The sequence below is a fragment of the Mytilus edulis genome, chromosome 4 (assembly GCF_963676685.1).
Source record: "Mytilus edulis chromosome 4, xbMytEdul2.2, whole genome shotgun sequence".
Lineage (NCBI taxonomy): Eukaryota > Metazoa > Mollusca > Bivalvia > Mytilida > Mytilidae > Mytilus > Mytilus edulis.
Genome location: NC_092347.1, coordinates 21,370,650 through 21,394,603, shown reverse-complemented (window position 1 = coordinate 21,394,603; position 23,954 = coordinate 21,370,650). Strand labels below are relative to the sequence as shown.

Here is a 23,954-nt window from a genome sequence, read left to right as displayed (position 1 = left end):
ATACTTATACAGAGTTACAACCGGTCAGAATCGGGATTTGAAAGCCTTATTCAACATCTATTTCATAGGGATGAAGGTTGACCTTTGTAGTGTAACATGTCTCCACAAATTTTTTTTCAGTGGCAGGTTAAATCTTTCACAAATGGCAATTGATATCTTACAGCTCGTTTCTGTGTGTGTTGCATTGTTGATTGGTTTTTTGTTGCACTTTGGTGTTTTCCTCTTATATTTGATGTGTTTTCCTCAGTTTTAGTTTGTAACGGGATTTGATTTTTCTCAATCGATTTTTGACCTTTCGAACAGCGATATACTACTGTTGTCTTTATTTACCCTCTACATCATCTGGTCCAATTGGCAGAACCTGTCTATTTAAATAACTGTCAGTTTGTTCTTATCATGAATATATACGACATGTAGGCTTTTAGACGTTGACCTTAAAACAAACAAACGAATGCTATATTTTTTTTCTATCAAGTAGTCTAACTTTATTTTTGAAATTATAAATGATCTATAACAACAATTTTGAACAAACCAAAATGTAGAACTAACGTTACGAAGGACAATTACGTTACAACTATAGTCTTCATCCAAACTTTACACGAAATAAGAACTTAGGGTCTGTACACATATCTTTTTGGATTAATCCTATCTGACTGAGCAGAAACACTTGTTTATTGCTCTCATCTGTCTGAAAACACCCATTTTATTGCTTTTTTCTTATACGACAGAGAACATTCATTTTATTGTTGTTAGTATCCTATCGGGTACACATTATATTGTATTGCTCTTATCTAACTTAAAACACTCATTTGGTTATTGTTCTTTTCCGACTGAGCACGCACATTACATTATTGTTCATTTCCGACTAGGCACGCGTTTATAGTTAGTGTTCTCATCCGACTGAGAACGCACATTTAGCAATCGTTCTCATCCAACTGAACACGCACATTTAGCAATTGTTCTCATCCGACTGAACACGCACATTTGGCAATTGTTTTCATCCGACTGAACACGCACATTTAGCAATTGTTCTCACCCAACTGACAATACATGATAGCTGGTCATTGTTATAATCCGATTGAGCACGCACATTGAGTAACTTATTGTTCTTATTCGCCTGGCAAGACATATTAAGTTGTTGTTCTCATCCGACTGAGCACACATATTTTTTTATTCCCATCTATTGAGCACACACATTTGGTTATTGTTTTCATTCGACAGGGCACATCAATCTTATTGTTGTTCCCAATCTCCTGAGCACAAACATTTTATTAAAATTTATTATTGTTCTCATCTGACAAATCACATACATTGGTGATTTTACTCATCCGTCCGAAAACACACATTTTAGTATTGTTCTCATTTTCTGAGAACACACAGTTAGTAATTGCTATAATCCGACTGATCACACACATTTGGTTATTTTACGAACCCTTCATAGCAAAATCACAACCGTATATAACCATATTTGGCAAGACCCAGATAAAATAGCAGTAACAAAAAAATATTAAAAAAATCATTAATCATATGAATTATTTTATCCAACTTTCTGAATAATGTTGAAGATTTGTTCATCATAACCATATTGATTAGATGTTATGCATTTATATTCACCAAACATGACTGGATCTGTAAGACGGCTCACGATAGAAGTTTTATGAGTATGTTCATTTTGATTGATAGGTTTTAAATTAAAAACACAATCATAACTCATAGCTACGTTTGTATTTGTGTCAATTTTTGGCCTTTTTTCATCCATATAATTGATATTTGCTAGCCACACATCACCTTTAGTCCATGTTACATTGTAAAACGGATTTGCTGTGATATTACATGACAATTTGAATTCATCACTATATTTGGCTGAAAAGTAGATTCCTTCACTCGTTGTGTTGAATTTGTGCGAAGCAGCATTCGCAGTGATATCAGGTGGAACTGAAAATGAAAGAAATGTACCTTAACTTTTTCACTAAATACAAACATGTGTTTGCTAAACTTCAATTTTCAAATGCTAAGTACGTATTTGATGGGGTTGGCGCCAACAAACAGGTTTAACCCTTTCACATTCTGTATGTGTCTATCTCAAGTCAGGGGCCAGTTATTCAGTGGGTGTCATATATTGATGTATATCATATTTATTTTTGTTTTGTACATAAATTTGGGTGTTAATTTTCTTGTTTTTGTTTGAATGGTTTCATTTGTCATTTCGGGGCCTTTTATAGCTTACTATATAGTGTGGTATGGATTTTGCACGTTGTTATTGACTTTGAAATAGCTATCAGTAAATGGTGTGGTATGGATTTTGCTCGTTGTTATTGACTTTGAAATAGCTATCAGTAAATGCAAGTAATCTCAGAGTAGAAACCAAGTTTGCATTACATTGCAATAGAACTGTTGAATCATATACTGTGTGAAAAACAGATGGTTCCTAAAATACAAGTTTGTTTGGCAGTGACAGTGCAACAATAGTGCATATGGCATAAAGGTAGTGAGAATTGTCTCATTGGCACTCATACCACATCCTCTTATATCAATTATAAATGTTTCACCTTTCTTGATCGGCAAGAGTATTGTCATTTTTCTCTCACTTTTGATTTTATCTATGATAAACAATGACTTTTATATCCTTTCTTAAATCAAAGCCTTAAAGGCTGTAAAAGCAATTGCTGCCATGTTAATGTTTGGGGACTTTTATTTTTCATCCACATATATACAAGAATTAAACCTGACATGAGTGTTGTCTAGTTAAAAGTAAGAAGGTTTTAACTTTATATAAATAAAAGACTTTAGCAGAAAGTCATTTTTAATATGTTTTATATTTCAAAAGGAGACAACACGTTTACCAGGCTAAAGTTGGGGTCAAATATACATGTGCTGAAACATATAACTCGAAAAGAAATCATCATGGATTATCCCCTGGTAGTGTTTGTAACTTCCTTGGCAATAATTTCCTTTATTGATTTAATTTTAACAATTTTCATTATTAATTTATATTTAACCATTAACACAAATGATTAAGTTAAAACATTTCAACTTTCCAGACGCAGATGTTAAAAAACGGGAAAGAAATAAAATATCTTACAAGACATAAACATGTAAAGAATAAATGTATATTTCAGCTTAATAAAAATATTTTCATAATGTTACTTTGTCATCATTTTTAAAACTAAGTTCCAAACATTATTGCTCAGTTGATATGTGTCCTTCTGATGCGGTACGAGCACAGGCACTTGTTTCTATCCATAGGAAGGTCTATTATCCATATAAATAGTTTTATATGGATAGTCGACCTTCCTATGGATAGAAACAAGTGCATGTGGGTACGAGATAACTACAATTCTCATGCAATCCCGAAAAGGGGGGTCATCACAGACAAACATGACATTAAATCGTTATCACTGAACTAGTATATATATTGTATAGGGGCCAGCTGAAGGACGCCTCCGGGTGCGGGAATTTTTCGCTGCATTGAAGACCTGTTGGTGACCTTAATTCTGCTGTTGTATGTTTTTCTATGGTCGGGTTGTTGTCTCTTTGACAAATTCCCCATTTCCATTCTCAATTTTATTATACGAACAAGAACAAACAGCTCTACGTTGCTTTGATATTTATCAATTTTCAGGAAACATTGCGAAAAATGATCTTCAATATTTCGAAAACATGTGAAATAAAATTGCTAACACGGTGGACCTTCGAGTGTCAACAAACGTAGTAGACTTGTTCACTGAAAAGACGAGGATAATGGTTTCATCTGACATTTGTTATGCAAACCCAGTTTTGATCATGATATTTAAAAAGACGTACTTTTTTTCAATCTATGTATTAATAAACTAGAAAATTCCAAATTGTAAATATCTCTTCATCTGGACCGACTTGGCATCTACTACGTTTGGACGGGTCCATTTCATTAGTAAGGTGATCGATAAATATTACGGAGTTTTGACAGAAAAGGAAAACGAACTTATTGTTATGTGTTTTCAACAAGGGTTTCGTTCCGCTAAATTATTTGCGCAAATAAAGTTTGTCTATTTTTAGATTACAGGTAATAATTTGACATACGCATTAACCTGTGTAGTGATTTTGATTTTACGATAAATGTATGAATGAACGATAATTTTATGAATGAACAAGAGCACCTGACCTCTTAAAGAAACACAAATTAAACATAAAAAAACGTATTTATTAGGAGATAATTCAGTTAAATTTTCAATACTAAATCAACAACTGAAATGAATCCATATTTTGTTGAATCATCGTACGAACGGCGGAAAACGGAATCGCATTTATTAAAATGTACTTTTTTTCACTCGGACTTCTATGTTATTTGATAGTCAAACGGTTGACCCTTTAAATACAAAAATACATCTACAAGAACATATTCTGAAACTTCTTAAATCCACTAACTTTTTTTTAAAGTTTCAAGCTATGTATTGCATTAGAAAACATACATAGGTGTTAAGGTTTATGTACCCTTCTGTAGCCATTTTTGTACGAATTTTTCAAACCTCAATTGTATCAAAACTAATGATATAATAAATAATAGAGATAGGCCATTTAGTACATGTTCCAAGGGGAAACTTGATGCAAAGCATTACTTTTTACTGTTTCATTGCATTTGATAGAAAAAAAGGACTTTGTGGCAAATAAATCAAGATTTTTATAGAAAATCCACAGCCTTTAATATAGAGATTTTTGTTATAAAATTTGAAACATAAATTACTCACTTGATTTTCTATGATGTGCTAGTGTTTATTTTTTACAAAAAGTTCTAAGTAACCTGTAAATTCCAAAACACCTCATGCTGAGTCACTAAAGTCGAGCGCACCCTAAAAGGTGTACTTGATTTTTGCCATATTTATACTTGTCTTAACCAATAACTACATTTATAAACTTGTTTTAAGGAAATCAATGCTAGCACTGCATGCAATAATCCTATATCTATCAGTCATCAAATTGCCAAATATGAGAGTACAAGGATAAAGGCTGTGGATTTTCTATAAAAATCTTGATTTATTTGCCACAAAGTCCTCTTTTTCTATTAAATGCAATGGAACAGTAAAAAATAATGCTTTGCATCAAGTTTCCCCTTGGAATATGTACAAAATGGCCTATCTCTATTATTCATTATATCTGTAGTTTTGATACAATTGAAGTTTGAAAAGTTCGTACAAAAATGGCTACAGAAGGGTACATAAACCTTAAAGAATGACTGACCAGGAGCCTGTTTAACAAAATACTATGGCTTGATCTGGGCGGAGTCTCTGATCTGGGTCACAAAGATGGCCATACGCGACGGCATAAAAGCAATTGCTTTAAAAAAACAACGAAGAAGAATACAATGATAAAATCACAGGAAAGAGTAAAGTTACACGAGATCAACTTACATTCTGGTATAGGCTGTTACACGAGATAAACTTACATTCTGGTATAGGCTGTTACACGAGATAAACTTACATTCTGGTATAGGCTGTTACACGAGATAAACTTACATTCTGGTATAGGCTGTTACACGAGATAAACTTACATTCTGGTATAGGCTGTTACACGAGATAAACTTACATTCTGGTATAGGCTGTTACACGAGATAAACTTACATTCTGGCATAGGCGTCCAAGTATGATTTAAAGATTTGGTTAGTTTATGCTTCGCTATGCACATATAAGGAACCCCACAATCCCTGGTAAAATTTCGTATTTCTAACACATTTCCAGATATACCGATGTCTACAACAAAACGAATTACATAAATTAAAAAACATTTAATTATAAAAAGGGTTTGATTACCGGTATAAATGTATTCATATCAGTGATTCAGTCATCTAGTGTGTACGGTAAGTTTACAATGTATTAAGAACTATATAATATATATGAAGATATTTTAAATGATAACTTTATAGTTGAAGCATATTGTCAAAAATAGTAGTTTTATTAAATATTTTAAAACTTTTCGTTCATTGCTACATGTTTGTTTTTATTTCTGTCTTCTCATTTTGATATTTTTGTGTAACTATCATTTGTGTGTAACTATCATTTGTCCATATTGCTATTGGTATTTGTGTGTAACTATCATTTATCCATATTGCTATTGATATTGTGTGTAACTATCATTTGTCCATATTGCTATTGATATGATATTTGTGTGTAACTATCATTTGTCCATATTGATATAACATGTAATATTTGATTACACAATTTGGGTCTGCCGTGACAATATGTCCTTTCTCACTTTTTGTCGTCTATCTAGCGTTTTTCTCTGTACACTATATTTGTGATAATTATACAAATTCTACTAATGTCTAATGTAATCTAACGTAATGATTTATGCAGGACGTACACGGGACGAGCATCCTTTATTTCCCTATGTGAGTGAGTATTTTGTCTTTACATATGTGAATACCTTGTAAATAACTACTACTGATGTACCATATGTACCATTTAATGTTTGGTTCGGGTCTCCCATAAACAGGACAAGTCATTTTAACTGTCGTCCCTTCTACTGCTGTAAAGCTGGCTGTATTGTCCGTTATATAAAGGTCCTCTACAACGTTTAAACAAAATCTATTATCAAAAGACATTATTTTTTTCTTCACATCTCCTTTATTGGAATTCTATAATAATGATGCAACAAGAAGCTTACACTAATTCCCACACTGACACTTTGTAAGATAGCTGGACAATATAGACAAGATCCTTAGAAAAAAATTTGGTTTCTTTTGTGTATTTTCGTTGTTGGATGTCTGTCTCATTGACACACGTATACTGGTGTAAAGCTTGTTTAACATTTTGTTTCATAAATTACATTTAATTTAGAAGTAACAGTTTATGTTTATCCTTACCTTAATAATAGCTACAATGCGCTAACATCGATACATTTATGTTGCTAAGTTTACATCAAAAGTGTAAATTATCTAAAAGATTGAAACTGTATTCGACCTTGTATCAACTAAGAGTTTGTTCATAAATATTCCGTATCAACTTCACAAAATATACACGATGGTCTTGAAGTACTGGCGTTATTTATCGTCTTAATAAAGGGTTACAGTATAATTTTATTTTATTTATTTTTTGTAGTGACGTGGCTCGATACTGGTACATCCCGTCATTGTTGTTTTTGCTAATTTGCTTTGTCTATATACCTTTTTGTTTTTAATTGTCGGTATATTTCATTGTTTTTATAGAAGGTCAACTGCTGGACACCTATTTTTTTACGTTTTTAACTATTATATATCTGTTTGTTTTTTCATACATTGTAGTCAATATAATGGAATTCTATGAGACTGTCTAACAAATGAGAGGAATAGGTATAGCTATAAAACAAGGTTTAATCCACCATTTTCTACACAAGAATACTCATGTACCAAGTCAGGAATATAACAGTTGTTATCCATTTATTTGATTTGTTTGAGGTTTTGATTTATCAATTCCGCTTCGATTTTCCTTGGAATTCGGTATTTCTGTTATTTTCCTTTTTACTTGAATAATCATGAAAAACCTTTGGAATAATGACACGGAAATCCTACTTTTTCCGACTTCAAACTTTCACACCTACTCCCTTTTAAATGAAAAGCTCGTACTTTGCAGTATACTGATCATGCAACAGAACCATTACGTTAATAGTTAGCCTCGTGTAACATAGTAGAACTATAGTAATGTACACCAGAATAGGTTTTGAAAATAAATTGATAAATATAGATATAGGAAGATGTGGTGTGAGTGCCAATGAGACAACTCTCCATACAAATAACAATTTAAAAAGTAAACCATTATAGGTTAAAGTACGGCCTTCAACACGGAGCCTTAGCTCACACCGAACAACAAGCTATAAAGGGCCCCAAAATTACTAGTGTAAAACCATTCAAACGGGAAAACCAACGGTCTAATCTATATAAACAAAACGAGAAACGAGAAACACGTATATATTACATAAACAAACGACAACTACTGTACATGTATGTTTCTTTTGCAAAACTACTGCATGCTTAAAAAATACATGTCTGAAATAAAGGTAACAGTAAAACTACAGCCATCTAATCAACAATGGATGTAGACATGACAACGATAAAAATATAATAACTTTACATTTCCCCATGAAAATGACAACACTTACCAACTACAAAAACATCATACGTTACAATGGAAATATTCTTTATCTGTCCCGCGATATAATCTACACATCGATATACATCGGTATAGTTGCTCGTTATATCTTTGATATGTAGCCTCTTTACATGTGTATCTATTATCAACTGGATTCTTGGATCAGATGTTACTTTCATTCCTCCCTGAACTAAAACCTCTTCACCACGTGTCCATGCTACCTGAAATGTTGTGAATGATTTAGATATAAGATGATGTTGAATGAGTGCCAATGAGACAACTCTACATCCAAATAACAATTTATAAAAAGAAACCATTATAGATCAAAGTACGGTCTTCAATAGGGAGCCTTGGTTCACACCGAACAGCAAGCTATAAAGGGCACCAAAAATGACTGGTGTAAAATCATTCAAACGGGAAAACCAACGGTCTAATCTATATAAACAAAACGAGAAACGAGAAACACTTATGAACCACATCAACAATCGACAACTACTAAAAATCAGATTCCTGACTCAGGACAGGTGCAAACAATTGCTGCAGGTTTAAACGTGTTAATGGTACCAAACCTCCACCCTTATCTGAAACAATAGTGTAACATCAAAATATAGAAATGCACACTATAAAATATCAATCGAAATGGCTTAACCCAAACAAAAGACATAATTACACATGTGAACATATGATTTGTTAGTTATAATGTTAACCAGAGAAAGACATCGTTTAAGGATATACATTTCGTTTAGTACATCCATGATATGACACCCCGACACAACCTATCTCCTCTAAGGAAAAAATACAATTATTTAGTTTATATAGTTACTAATTATAAAAAGAGACATACTGCACAGTGAAATTGACTTAAGTTGGTAATTGTCTCCTTTTTCAGTGTTGTTGGGTTTGTTTATGTCGAACCCTGCAATGTGGTTATCTTGAGCTTTTACTACTATGTGAATATGTAGTGTTATCAGTAAGTTAGATCCTATCATACACAACTGAAAATGTTCTTCACTACTACTGTTTAGAAGAAACACTTGAATCACATATTCTTTTGAAGAACAATCAACAAAAAAGGGAAAAACAAATTAAGGAATATTATACCTCTTTACTCGATGAACAGTTCAGGAACACTTCTGTCATGTTCAGTAGAACATACACTGTTTGGTCATGATCTAAAGAGAGAGAACACTATATTGGTAGTCATATTACGAATGTTTTGCATCTGTGATATACAGTGTACTTAACTAAAAGTTGTTTCTTGCGTTCCTAATTGTATGGGATTATTTAAGTATAAAAATGATTTATGGGTGGAGAGCCTGCAAATAACTCCATAAACAGGTTTTTACGAACCCTTACCAGGTGAGATATAAATTCTATAAAATGCGTTATAAAACTTATGTTTAGGGAGTTAACTGCTATAGTTTCCAATCAAATCTATTGTAAAATGTATATCAATTAAATATCCTTGCAAGGCAATACTTAATGGAAATATTACTAATTCCATTTCATGTGTAACCTTTCACGAAGTGAATCACAAAATATGGAATGTGCATGTTACTTAACTGGACTACAAAATCATATCTTAGATACTACTTTGTATTTAAAAAAAATTAAAGTACTGTGGAATACGCCAGAGGTCCATGCTTCCAGTTTTGATGTTTAATGCACGTTACTCGACATTAGAAGGTGCAATAATATTGAACCCATTACCCCGTAATTATTTCCCTGTTAAAGTTTTTAAAGGAGTGACTCAATTTTTTTTCAAGTGGATTTCTATTGTGCCGTATAAATATCTTCCCATGATTGTATTTCAATTGATACTATAAAATATCGTGATACCGGATTTACGGATTTAAAAAAACCAAAACCTACCAATAATGTGTAAACTTTGACATAGTTATGTAGTTAAATTTTACTAACCACTTCAACTTACATATGGACGTGTTTATACAGGTTACAATGACCACAGAAGTTTCCTTCCACAAAAAATATTTCTCAAAAATCTCAACACTGCTTGCATATGTCATATCCTAATCATAGGCGGATCCAGGGGGGACTTAGGGCCCTCCCCCCTTTGGTGGGAAAAATATGGTTGATTATATAGGGAATCACTGAAACATGACTGGAGCGGGCTCCCCTTAGGTCAGTCAGTGCCCCCCTTTAGGAAAAGTTCTGGATCCGCCACTGCTAATGTTTTTTGGGGTTAAATTGAGACATTCAATTTGGTGGGTGTATTTTTGCAGGTTTCTTTTTGATTGTTTTAGTTAACTTCTTTTACATTTATTTTTTATATTTGGTACGATAAAAAAAGACGTTTGTCTATTGCTGAGGGTTGTATGTTGCCCTTTTAACACCGTTTTGTTATTTTTGTCATTGGGTTGCTGCCTCATCAATACATTAACAATACCTCATTTCATTTTATGTTTATTCTTCCAACATAATCGAAGCAAATATATAGAAAATAACAATTACATAGCGGTAACTTTTAATCTCCATGCTTTAATTATCTAAATTGACCTTTGACGTGCATCTTCAAAGTTTGATCACACAACTAGCAAACCGATGAGGCAGAGGTACAATGAGCACATCCACATCATATAGTATGCTAATAAACTCCAAACAGACAAAAATGTAAAACAATTCAATCGAAAATACAAAGGCCTGATATAACAAAACAAAAAACGAAATCAAATATGTTAGATTGCAACCAACGACAACTCTAAATTACAGAAAAAGAGTGGCGAAATGATGCAACAAAGGGACATTCAAACTCCTTTAAAGTCATGGCAGAAAAATCAAACAGAATAAAACAGAATAACACTTCAAGAACAAACTGTAACATAAGATTGACACACAGCAATAACAGCAAAACAAAAAAATAACACATAAATTGAAGACACAATACTGACACGAAACCCACAATCACTGAAAGTCAGTCTAGGGCCAACTGAAACTTAAACTTATCATGCTTTAAGGCAAAAAAAACCCAAAACACCCCAGACTTGTTTGAAGCAAAAGCCAAGAAGCCAATTTATTGATAATTTGTCGTCATAACGTATACGGGACCAAGCAGAAGTTTGACAATTTTACCATTATATGAATTATTCTCTATTTTGTTTTCATGTGTGTTGTTTATTTGCTGTTACTAAATATCAAGTGTAGTTTGTTTACAGATAACTACTTAAACTCACCGACAGAAAGTATATATCTTATGCAATGAAGAGTTACAACTAAATTGTAATACTTGAACAATTTGTTGAAGAGTAACATCCTACAAAGAAAATGATATAATTTGTCAAGTGTGTTTTGACATTATTTACAATTACAAATAAAAGTGGATAACTTCTAGTGTAAGAGAACTACACATGGCGGCTTGGTCGTTCTTTTTCATAATTATTCAGAGGCAAATGTAGTTGCCTTCTCCATGTTTTCCACAGTAAAGAATTTAAAACACTGAGATAAAATAAAACTAAATTCTAGAGAATTTAAAAGAAAAACACATTTAAAAAAATCTCTCCCTTTGAGTTTAACAACATGAACAGCTTTTACGTTAAGAAGCTGTACAATGTATGATAATCTCTGCAATAAACTGAATTTTCTCACTTATGACAGGCTATAGTATTTCTGTTTTTGTGCATTTCGTTGTTGTTTGGTGAAATAAGACTTGTATTTGATTGGAGTGTAAAGGGAACTAATATGATTCTCACAAAGTTCTTTGAAACCAATATTATCAAGATGCTCGATTTGTTTTCATTTACAACATGACATTTATTTGTTACGTTTGGTCGCTTCTTTTCAACGGCATTCCTTATGGATCAAACTACGCGAATCGTCTTGCTGTTTTATCCTTTATTCCAACGGAGGCAGACTTCTAAAAGAAGTTTCCAAGGAAACATGAAAATAACTTGACATTAACCTACACCTTAATGTCACGCGTTTAAAAATAACGTTCATTTTCTGAATAATTTAAAGCTAAGGCTATCAAATTAATCTCATTGAATTTGAGAGAAAGATTACCTGATATTCAATTTAGTCTGCTTCAGATCTAATGTTTGTATGTGAATGAAAATTTTAAAAAATTGAGTCATGTAATCATGGTAATGTTGTATGTAAAAAACTAGGATTGCTTACCTTCCAAATTCAATATTAATATAACATGTAAATCCTCAGAATCCACGCTATGCTACTAATTGATGGAGAAAGAAGGTTGTCAAAGCCGGATATTTATGAGATCACCTGGAAATGACCACTTTACTCTACTTATCACTCCATTACACCGGCTACGGGGAAACATTTCAGTTTAAGTCAGAGTTCATGTTAACTGTTACACAATTTATACGTGTATATTCGCACATAATACTTCCGGATTGTTAATTTGTTTATCTAGTAATTTATAATTAACCTCATTAACAAAAAAACAAACTTTATTTTTTTTAAATTTTGAATGTTCTTTGATTTATTTTTTCTAAAATAATGTCAGCATTAATAATTATTGTTTCCTCGACAACAAAAATGATAGGGGTAACAGCACCTGCTTCAACATTTAATATATTTATCCTGCAATTGACCGTTTTACAATACAAATACATGAGTGTATTTATAACATGAACCGGTACTAGACAAAAGGCATTTGGATTTAATATTTTTTTATAAAGTTAGTTGTTTGATTATAAACTAATTTTCCATTGAAAGGTATATCCTTTTCAAAGTTTCTCTGAATAATAAAGTAGGCTTCACCAAAATGTCAGTTTTTGTATATCGGATATGCCTACTAAACAAAAAACTATAAATAGAACAGGGACTGATCAACTTAAGACATCTTTAATGATGTAACTGGATGTTGGCCTCTGAATATTGCCTTTAAACTATTGTACTGCTAAATAAAGCGGGTTTTTTTTCTTTGAAAAAATATCTTCTTTAACTCACAAGGGCTTAAATTGTGATAATATCATATTTATTCTTTTTCTTTTCTTATCTCAGTCTTTGAATTGTATTAATAAAAGACAACGAAAAACCTTTGAGTCTGCTTTGTGGTAAGGAATATCTGAACATATTAGACCGAAGGGCTGAAAAAAATGCCTTTATTGTCCACAAGTTAGTAAAATTTTCAAAGTATCATACAAAAAGTAAAATAAAAAATTCTGAATTTCAAAGAAAATTCAAAAAGGAAAGTCCCTTATCAAATGACAAATTCAAAAGCTGAAACACTTCAAACTAATGGATAACAACTGTCATATTCCTGACTTGGTACAGACATTTTCTTATGTGAAAGTGTTGGATTTAACCAGGTTTTATAGCTAGCTAAACCGCTCACTTGTACGACAGTCGCATCACATTGCATTACAATTTATAATGATGTTTTCTCCTTTTTAAATGGTTTGTCAAAGAGCTACTGTGACATCGGAACATCACAAAAAGTATTTAAATATTTAGAAAAGTTCAAAAAGATTTGTGTCAGACAATTTTTAACTGATGTCCATGATAGAATGTCCACTTCGCAACGAAAATAAACATTTTTTTAAAACGTCGTTGCAAAGTGAACAAGAAAAAAGCCAATATCATAATTCTTTTACTAGTATTCAAATCATAATCTTTCAATTTATTTCCCACTAATAAAACTTCGTTTAGTAAATGCATGTGGCGGTCATATTGTTTTAATCAATTGCCAATTCCAATTGTTATCGTACCTTTTTCATGTACAGTTGCAACGTCCTTTTATTTTTGTTGACCTCAATTCATAAAATACCTGTGGATTTTTAAAAATAAGATGTACCATCTTAGACAATAATCGAAACAATCATGTATCAAAGAAACTGCGTGAAACAACAATTGTTAATATTTTAAAAACGGCTTTTACTATTTTCTAGTAGCTAAAATTGCAAATCAAATTATAAAATCGTATTAAATCATTAATTTTGTCTGATTCGTGAAGAAAAAATAAATTAAAATTCGACATTTAGCATGGTAGAGCCGCAAAAAATCGTTTTTATTTTCCTATTGTCAAAAATATAAATTTAAAAAAAACTCAAAATACCGTAATTTAATTTGTCATGGGGAGTACAGAACACCTTGGAATGATTGACTTGAATAGAAAACAACAACAACATACGAAAGTTGGGAGGAATTCATGTCAGATTGATAAATAGAATTATTATACTGAAACGAAATAATATAACCATAGAAAGGAGATTGTCTTGATTGTACTTATGGGAATTTATCGTGGACTTTCAAATTTATTCACAATATTTCTATTCTGGTGAAAATTAAGATACCGACATATCGTATAGACACTGCCTATGATAAATGCAACAAAATACCCTCTACTGTTATTGAACTGCATAATTCATATGAGTGTACCCGTACAACCACATTGGTCTATGATAAATGCCGTATACTACCTCTAGATAACTTTTTCTGGATTACTGAATTTATTTAAGTATACCCTTACACCCCCGATGGTCTTTGTTTAATGTCATGTTGTACCTCTAAAAATCTTTTTTCTGTTATTGGAGTGCTCAATTCATCTAAGCAAACCCCTACATCCTCACTGGTCCATGGTAAATACAATTTACTACCTCTAGACATTTTTGTTATTAGATTGCTGAATGTATATAAGTCTGCCCTTACACCCTACTGGTCTATTGTCAATGCCATATAATACCTCTAGATATCTTTTAATGTCATTGGAGTGCTGAATGTTTTTAAGTATATTACCTTACACCCCCACTGACCTCGTTAAATGCAATATAATACCTATAGATATTTTTTGCTATTGGATTGCTGAATTTATATAAGTATACCCTTATACACCCATCCTCCCCTCCCCCACTGGTCTATTTCTATAATTTGATTGGTAACTTTTTAAAGTTTACCCTTAAATTCCCTGTAATTAATTATAGAACATTATGGAGGCCAGCCTGAAGTACTAATACTAGATCAATCCACAAACAAAGATTTATATACTCTAGCTCACTTGGTAACATACATCGAATCTTCCTGCACATGAAAGACAGCAATTGAAAATATATAATTTACTCACAACATGGTCGGAATCGAATCCGTGTATTACGAACGCTACCACAGGAGTACATGTGACCGATAAAACTAATGAAAAAAAACCTTTTTTCATTTTGGAAATCAGTAAGTTACCTGCCAAAATATGAAATTAATTTCTTCAATATCACGTGTCTAAAGTAAACTCGAACCATAACTTTGGTACGGTATCATTCATCAAACAAATACTCCTGAAAGTTATTGCCAAGTCTTACAAAATATTTCTAATCTATTTCATTTAAATGCCCAAAATGTCCTCAAGAGTTTTAATTTTTTTACAAAAATGATTTTTAATTAGATTTTATGTTTTTATTTGAAATTAAGTACCTGCCTATGGGAATCGTCAGATGGTACTTACTTCAATATGAAATTAAAAAAACAAATAACTACTCTGGAGTTAGAGTATAAATCCACTAGACTTGAGTAATTTTACCTATATTTACCAAAATGAAAGTCCATATGTTCCAATGCTACGTCTTGTTAATGATTCTTAATACTGGTAAGTTGTTCATTTTAGACACTGTTAAACTAAAGTATTATTCCCCAAGGGTGACTGGGGAATAGAGATATGGTCACTTGGTCTTCTCCCGACCAGCAGTAAAACGCTTGCCGAAGTGGGGCGTCCGTTTGGCTGTGCGGGATGTATCAAGTTCGCAGTCACGTCCGGTCAGAATGGGGACGTTAAATCCGATGCCTCGTGTACAGAGAGTGCCACAGTCTTTGCACGTTAAGAACCCTTGCAACAACTCTTTGAGGGGTCCGTAGGTGGCCTGTTGCAAGGCAAATTTTCTGTCCCTATCCAATATATCCTCATTTTCCAGTGGCAGTCCAAATTTCCCCGACCATCATCCCAGATGGTCTACCTATTGTATTTATTGTGAACTTGTTCTCGTCCTGTATATGCATGAAATATTTGCCACTGGACGTTAAGAAACCAACAACCAACCAATCAACTAAAGTATTATAATTTCATCGTACTTTTATGTTTGGGGCATAACAGAAGCTTACTCTGGAACATAATAGTGTACTATGCCAATGCTTACTTCACAGAAAACTAACTAGATTACACGATTTAAAACACAAATACACATGTGACAGAACTATGAATTGTGAGGACCGCTTTCTAGGAATTCTATTGCTCATCTACAATTCGTAACCTTGTACATTTATTTTAATTCCTATTTATTAACTCATTTTTTATTTAACTAAATCATATGTTTTAATTTTCAGTCATAGTTTTAGAAACAAAATATTCCAGAAATTACACAAGTCAAACGTTTTCCACAGAATTACAAAATCATGCGGAAAATATTGAAGATGACAACACCAGTAGTCTACACAGAAACGTCCAGTCAATGACAAATGACAGAAAGAGTTCTTTTACCACCGAGACTGCTGAAATAAAAAGATCAAAGCGGCAGACAAATCAGTTATTTTCAACTACGCCATGGAAACCAACTGAAACTTCATCATATAAGATGATTTTAAAAAGTGACGGTTTTTCAATAAAGCCTGGAGTTGACGAAACTTCAGATCTCCATAAATTAGATAATCACAATAGTACGACATCACCCAGTACAATGGAAACGATTGCGGAAGACCTTCATGATTATAATTACGAGAATGCAACTAGTTTCCTTCCAGAAATTCATAATGATCTTCCAGAAATTCATAATGACCTTCCAGAAATTCATAATGACCTTCCAGAAATTCACAATGACCTTCCAGAAATTCATTATGATCACTATGACGAATATGAGTATGACTATGAGATGGCATACTGTCCAAGGTAGGAATGTCACTGTTAATCAATCATTTTTTGTAGATATTTTTCAATTAATCTGATTTCTTTTGCCTTTTATTAAAAAAATATATCACATATCTAAATTTAAACATTTCTACAAATGTAGCTTGTTTTAAACATTTTTTTGGGAGATAGGTGCGTGTATTATGTTTTACTGCATGCATATGTGAAATTAGTTATGTTTGGCGTGAAAAAAAATGCTTGTGTGAGGATGAATATAAAAAAAAAAGAATGACAGACGTTTGAAAATATTTTGTCGAAGTGTATTTTAATTGCTAAATTTTAAGAGTAACATTAAACATTAATATTACAGAGGGAAATCAAGAGATTAACACATAGTTGTTAATTTTGAGTATCGAACATACTATAATACCACAAAACAAACTCAGAAATGTAAAACAAAGAGGGAAAAAATAAGGAGAAATTACAAAAACAGACAATATAAATCATTTTGCACAAGTAAAATAGGATTATTTCAAAAGTTGCATATCCATCATAAATCACATTCATCAACAAACCAAAAAAAGAAAACACTTTTACACTGAATAGCTGTTTTAAGTGGTGAGATGGTACTTTTTGCTTGTCTGATTCTTAGGTAACTGTATTATAATTTATAACTATGCTTATTTAATGAGCTTTGGGGTATCACAATAGCAATGGCTAAAACAGTTTACCAGAGAGCAGTTGGAATTTTTCTTTCACTAACTGATCAACTGGTAAAATATTTTAACAAATAACTTAAGTGAAAAGTTGTCAGTATAAAGAGAGTGCTGTGAAATAAAAAGTCATACTTAACAACCAGCTCCAGTTAGTTGATGTCTTTGTAATGAATTTCAAACAAAGTAATGACTTACTATAATATGAATCACTGATTGGGAAAGTCTAACTTCGGCATGAAAACTTCTATCATAAATAAGCCATTGCTATTGTGATACATCAAAGCCCACTGAATAAGCACAATAACAAGATCCTGGTCGAATCCGATACTGACACCAATAGTGTATATCACCTATTACCTATTACATACACACAATCTGTACGTTGTGCACATATCTAGCGTATCACCAAAGAGTGTATTTGGAATTTGATATATGGGCAAGAATTCACTTAACATACATAAGGTGTGACATTAAAAAAGACTTTTGGAAATATGTCTTCTAAGACTTTATAATACGATATTCATTGATATATGAAGTATGTAACATTGACACCAAGGTTATTTCAGTTGTCAAATACTCATTTAATAAAAATAGTATATGTATGGTTGCTATGGTGTGAGGTGATGGTGAATTTACTTCTTGCATGACAAATCATGTCTTGTCAATTAAAAGGAAAAAATACCCAAAACTATTTTTTTGGGGGTCAATGTTACACTTGTCACATTTGTAAATTTTGTGCATATCTATTTTTGTTTCAAATAAAATATCTTGCTTCTGTCTTATAATCTCCTGTGTACAAAAGTATAAATTTTTCGAAATACTGATTAATGCCTTATCACAGGCATAGATTACCTTAGCCGTATTTGGCACAAATTTTCGGCATTTTGGGTCCTCAATGCTTCTCAACTTTGTACTGGTTGTGCGTAAAATCTATTTTTATCTGAACGTCACTGATGAGTCTTTATGTAGACGAATCAACTTTGTACTGGTTGTGGGTAAACACTATTTTGATCTAAACGTCACTGGTGAGTCTTTATGTAGACGAAACGCGCGTCTGGATTATTATAATATACGCCTTGTACCTTTGATAACTAGTTAGCATATTTCATGGCTGATGGGATCAGAGTGTTTTTTCTGAATTAACTATATTAATAAACATCCAAAAAAATAGAATTAAAGCTTCATTTGATGCATGTAACTTTGGCTCGTTGCTAGCCATAGATCCAACGGTCATTTATTTCCATTACAATATATAATCTTCTTTGGTTTATGGATTATGGACCACGTCTTACGCTTTAAAGTATTTACTACTGTTTATGTTTGATTGGAAGATATTTGAAGTATATAGAACATTGATTTTTTTCGTGTCCACTGAAATAGTTACATACATTTAGAAATCTACATTATTTCTATAATTTACAAAATTCATTGTTATTTATTATCTTGTATGTGATGTTCTATCTAAAATAAATTTAAATATCTTAAAACTATGACCTTATAGATATTATTATACTGTTATATTTATTGTTGAATGTAACATTGACAATGTTACATGCACATTTCAAGATCCGTTTAATTTTCGTTATATAGTATAAATTGAATTCATATAAGTACAGATTTTAAAATTATCTAATAATTTTTTAATTGTGTTTTCCTCTTATATTTTATGTGTTCAGTGTATATAAAGTGCGAATCCAGCTAGTTCATTTTCACTGTCATATGCGGGTATGTCTATTGTAGAATAAAGGATCATGGGAAAACTGTATTTGTTTACGTTTTGAAAATACCAAATTAATTGATTTGAAGGGAAAGTTTTTACATATTTTCATTGTGATATGTCTTTATTATGTACAAACATAGCATTAAAGTTCAAATAAGTGTTATAAAAGCAACATAATATAGCATATCGATTTTTGAAAGCGATCCATTTTAACTATAGATGCGATGAATTATCACTGTTAGTGCAGTCATTTCTGATGTGGAATTTTCGAAGATGCGAGGAATTTTTATTGTAGAATTATGTGATAAATGCACTTGAAACAAATGAAAAAACTTAGTTGATGACTTTAGAATTTATGATAAATGTATTTTCAAATTGAAATACAAACTCCTCATTCATTCTTTATCAAATACAAAAAAATGTATATAGCTTTTCAAACTTGTAACAAAAACGCTTCTCAAAATGTCATATTGTATTCTTCAAATTACGTTTTTCCTTGATTTAAAAAAAAATTAAAAGATATTTCTGTATTTTTTTGAAGTCAAAGATCGATATTGCGGAGTTTAGGTGCAGTCTGTGTAAAATAGAGACGAGTACATTTGAGGACGTTATCTTACACGCAATAAATACACTTGCGAACAGAGAAATATGCATCTTGAAACGCAATGGTGACAGAAAAGCTTATAAAAGATTAACTTTCCCCAGTTGAAAAAGACAGTTTTGGTAGAACAAATGTCCTCGACTCGATTGTTGCTTGCATGATTTTAACTGTATAACGTGAAACGGTATGTGACATAAATTATCCACAGTCATTAAAACAAGAAATGTAAGGTGTGGGCGAACTTTTTTGTTTGCATTGGTACGTGAAGTAGAGCACCCTTGATACAAAAAAAAAATTATCCGTAATGAACAGCTCGATACCAGAAGAGGATTTAGGGGGACAGGGGGTTGCCCCCTTTTTGGGAAAACATTTGGTTACTTTTATATGGAATCACTGGAGCGGGCCCCCTCTTACGTAGTCATTGGACCCCTACTTATAAAAATTTCTAGATCCGCGAGTGGATACTACCACAGAGGTCAAACAATGCACATTTGGGTAATTGTACACAACATGCATGCTATTATTCATGTTTGATGATCTTAGACCCTTTGGACCTCTATGTGGGCTATTTCGGTAACTTGATAAAAATCCCCAAACTGGATACAAGGTTAGATTCAGCATGTCAAAGAACCCCAAATATCCATAAGGTCTTTTGTCTATAAAAATGCATGCATGGGATACATTTGTTATTGAAGGCATGACTGTAACAATAGGATGAAGATAAAAAAAATATCTTATTCTAGGGTCTCATTGGTGGGGAGGGGGTCTAATCCCTGATCCCGCTTACTGCTTTATCATATTCCCGTATCCCGCTTATACTATGCAGTTCTCATTTTTTTTTAAATTTTCTGTGTCCCGTTATACTTTATTTCTCGTTTTCACGACACAATCATTTGACTATCACGTGTCACGCTTACAAAAAAATCGGCAATTCCGAGTCACGCTTATACGCCAACACGACCCACTATTCTACTCTTTTATGACTCATATTAAGCCCATTATAAATATATTAAAAAAGTGTGTTTTTTATCCCTTTTTATCCCGTCTCGTTTCGGGTTGAGCCACAGATAGATAAGATGTCATATGTGACAATGAAACAACTCTCAAAACGAGTCACAATTTATAAAAGTATACCTTTATACGTCAAAATACGGTCTTCAACATGGAGTCTTGGCTCACACCGAACAGCAAGTTATAAAGTTATACAAACTTTGTAAATAAGATTGACATCTTTAAACAATATGTATCGGCATAGTTTAACCTGTATTTATATAATTATTATATTTGAATTAAATTGGGTGTTATCATAATGATTGTACAAAAAAAAACAAAGCAAGCACGCTAACTAAAGTCTTGCTTTACATGCTTAAAAAAATACGCTGTAATAGATAAAAAAATAAATATATCATACAGTGAAAATGCGCCGCATATACAATACTAATGAATCGCTCTACAGTGAAAATGAAAGAATAGTATCATTATTCGACAGTAAACATGACTCGCATAAAGAAAGCATCATAGTGGAATTCAGTTCAGTATGAAGAAACTGAATGACAAAACCTATTCTACGTTATACAACTTTAATAATTGTGTTGAAATGAATATTTTTTCTGCAACAACATCTTACCTGTTAGTTATAAAACACCTGCACGATCTGTTCGTGAAATGTCCTAAATATTCACCTATTTTTGGTATATATTTCACAGCTATTTGGATTTAGGCGCGAAAAAAACCCGTTCGCATCTCTTACTTTGTTTTATTAGTATTATGTGTTTCTTAACATATACTTTTTAACTAATTTTCTTCGTTTTCTTCAAAAACAAAAAAAAAGTCGTCTATTTATTTATCATTCTACATCAAAAATTTCTGGCATATACAGTGAAAATGATATTTTAGGATCCGCACTTTACATACACTGGTGTTTCTCTCAGTTTTATTTTATAATTTGGATTTGTTATTTTCGCAATCGATTTATGAATTACTACTGTTGCTCTAATTTATTGCAGTAAATAAAAGTAACTGGAAGCATTCCATTTATGAAATATTTTATCAAAATTTGTAAGATTTGATTGACACCAGTATCTAAGACATATTTCTTGGCCTTCCTATTATAAGTCACACAAAGATTTAAAGAAAGTGTGATATGTTTCATAAACTGGGTAAGTAAAGAATAGTATTCCACTGCATGTTGATTTTGATAGCGAAATCAACATCTAATTGGTTGAAACTATTCCACGTGACGTCGGACAAAACTTTATATTCCCTTCTTAGTGTCATTTTCACCTCTGAAAGTCGGGATTGCCTTGAGCGACGTTACCCACAATTAATGTTTTAAAACTGTTTGATCACTTTTTTTAAGGATAGTACAGTGATTTCGTTTTTAAAAACTAGCTCAGATCTTAAAAGTGAATTATTTGAATAATTGACTTTTAATCAGTTCTCATTATCATTGTGTATGTTGTGTTTAGTTATAAAACACCCATCTGCAAACAATTATGTAAACTTATATCTTATTTTAAGAACTTCCAGTAAAAAAAAAGGATAGGCAGTGGAATAAAACACTCATTTCCCTTGGCCTCGGGAGATATAAAGATTTGTTCACCGTCGAAAAATCATATTTCCCTCGGACAGAGCCCTCGCGAAATATGAATATTCTTTGTTGAACAAATCTTCATATCTCCCGCAGACACGGGAAATTAATGTAGAATATTATAAGACAACATTAAAGTCCTTGGCTGCTGCAATTTATAAATGGTTGCATGTAACAATGTTTGACACCAAATATTACATAAAAAAGTAAATTTTCATTGTACAAAAATGGTAGCAAACAATTACATTGGAATGATTTGTTTTGGAAAATTGATTATTATATATAAGTTATGAATCATTTACACTATACAATATGGTAAAATAAGCTGTTATACAGACACATTAAAGTGCATGTATAAAATGTCACACTTTTTTGTGACTCAAAAAAACTTGAAATATGATGTTTAAGGCTTTTTTACTTGGTGCCAATTCATTTTAAGTTCATTCTTTTTTTCTTCACGAAACGATGTGTAAGGTATAAATGTGTAAATACATGTCTTAAAATGTGTCTAAACCTGTCTTTTTATATGTTTCCTACAAATAAACATAGTGGACACCAAACAGTTCTTAAAGAATTCTTGCCCATATACACAGGTCATAATTACACCTAAACGTCGGCATTATACAGATTTGACTATACAAATCCTTGGTTGACACTACTAAATTAATTATGTCTCATTGTTTCCGGCTGTAATATTTTAATCAACACTACTGTCTAAGACGATAATACGAATACTAAAAAATATTAATTTAAAATAAGGCGTAAATGTAGGTAAGTTTCCAAATTGTTAGCCGGCATGACGTAAAAACGGCGAATACACGAATTCGGCTTTATATATAACTAATATTAGACCATAGTCTTGATTTAAAAATACACCATTCCTGACACTATTGTTTTCCAAATAGATAATATTACCACTAGTTAATAAGTTCCAGGTCGACGGGTACAAACAGAATATTTTCGAAAGCAAGGGAAACCGTGCATCTTTTAATAAGCATGATATTTTTTTTCAGATGAAATACCAATACTACAAATTCAGGTTAAAAATACGTATCATTAGTAATATTTTATTCTTTTTCAGACTAAATTGTTCTAGTTGGCAATGCTCGTGTGAAGAACACTGTTTGATATTCAATGACTGTTGTTACGTTATGTTAGACAAACTATTCGGAACATTGAACTACGATATACTTGCAGAAAGGATGAAAAATAAAACCACTGCGTTGCAAAGCTTGGGATATGACACACGTCAAATCAAACTAGCAGAAATGATTGCTCAATACGGCGAATGTACACTAGTGGAGTTAAGGTATCATTTTTTTACAGTTATTGCTACCTGTCCGGATGATTTTCTTAACTATTTCATTAAAAATCGATGTAGAAATACACGGTTCGGAGATATATGGGACATTCCAGTGTATATAAAATTTT

General features: G+C 32.0%; 1 protein-coding gene across 1 annotated transcript; it reads right to left on the bottom strand.

Moving 5' to 3' along the window:
* Positions 1–459: 459 nt before the first annotated feature.
* LOC139519204 (lachesin-like) lies at positions 460–12,645 on the bottom strand. The gene is made up of 7 exons (XM_071311104.1): positions 12,228–12,645; positions 11,288–11,367; positions 9,198–9,268; positions 8,107–8,317; positions 6,397–6,537; positions 5,595–5,723; positions 460–1,935 (listed from the first exon to the last, which is right to left on the bottom strand). Exons 2-7 carry the CDS (start codon positions 11,364–11,366, stop codon positions 1,538–1,540), a joined length of 1,029 nt encoding a protein of 342 aa, XP_071167205.1. The 5' UTR covers position 11,367; positions 12,228–12,645; the 3' UTR covers positions 460–1,537.
* Between the last annotated feature and the right edge of the window lie 11,309 nt (positions 12,646–23,954).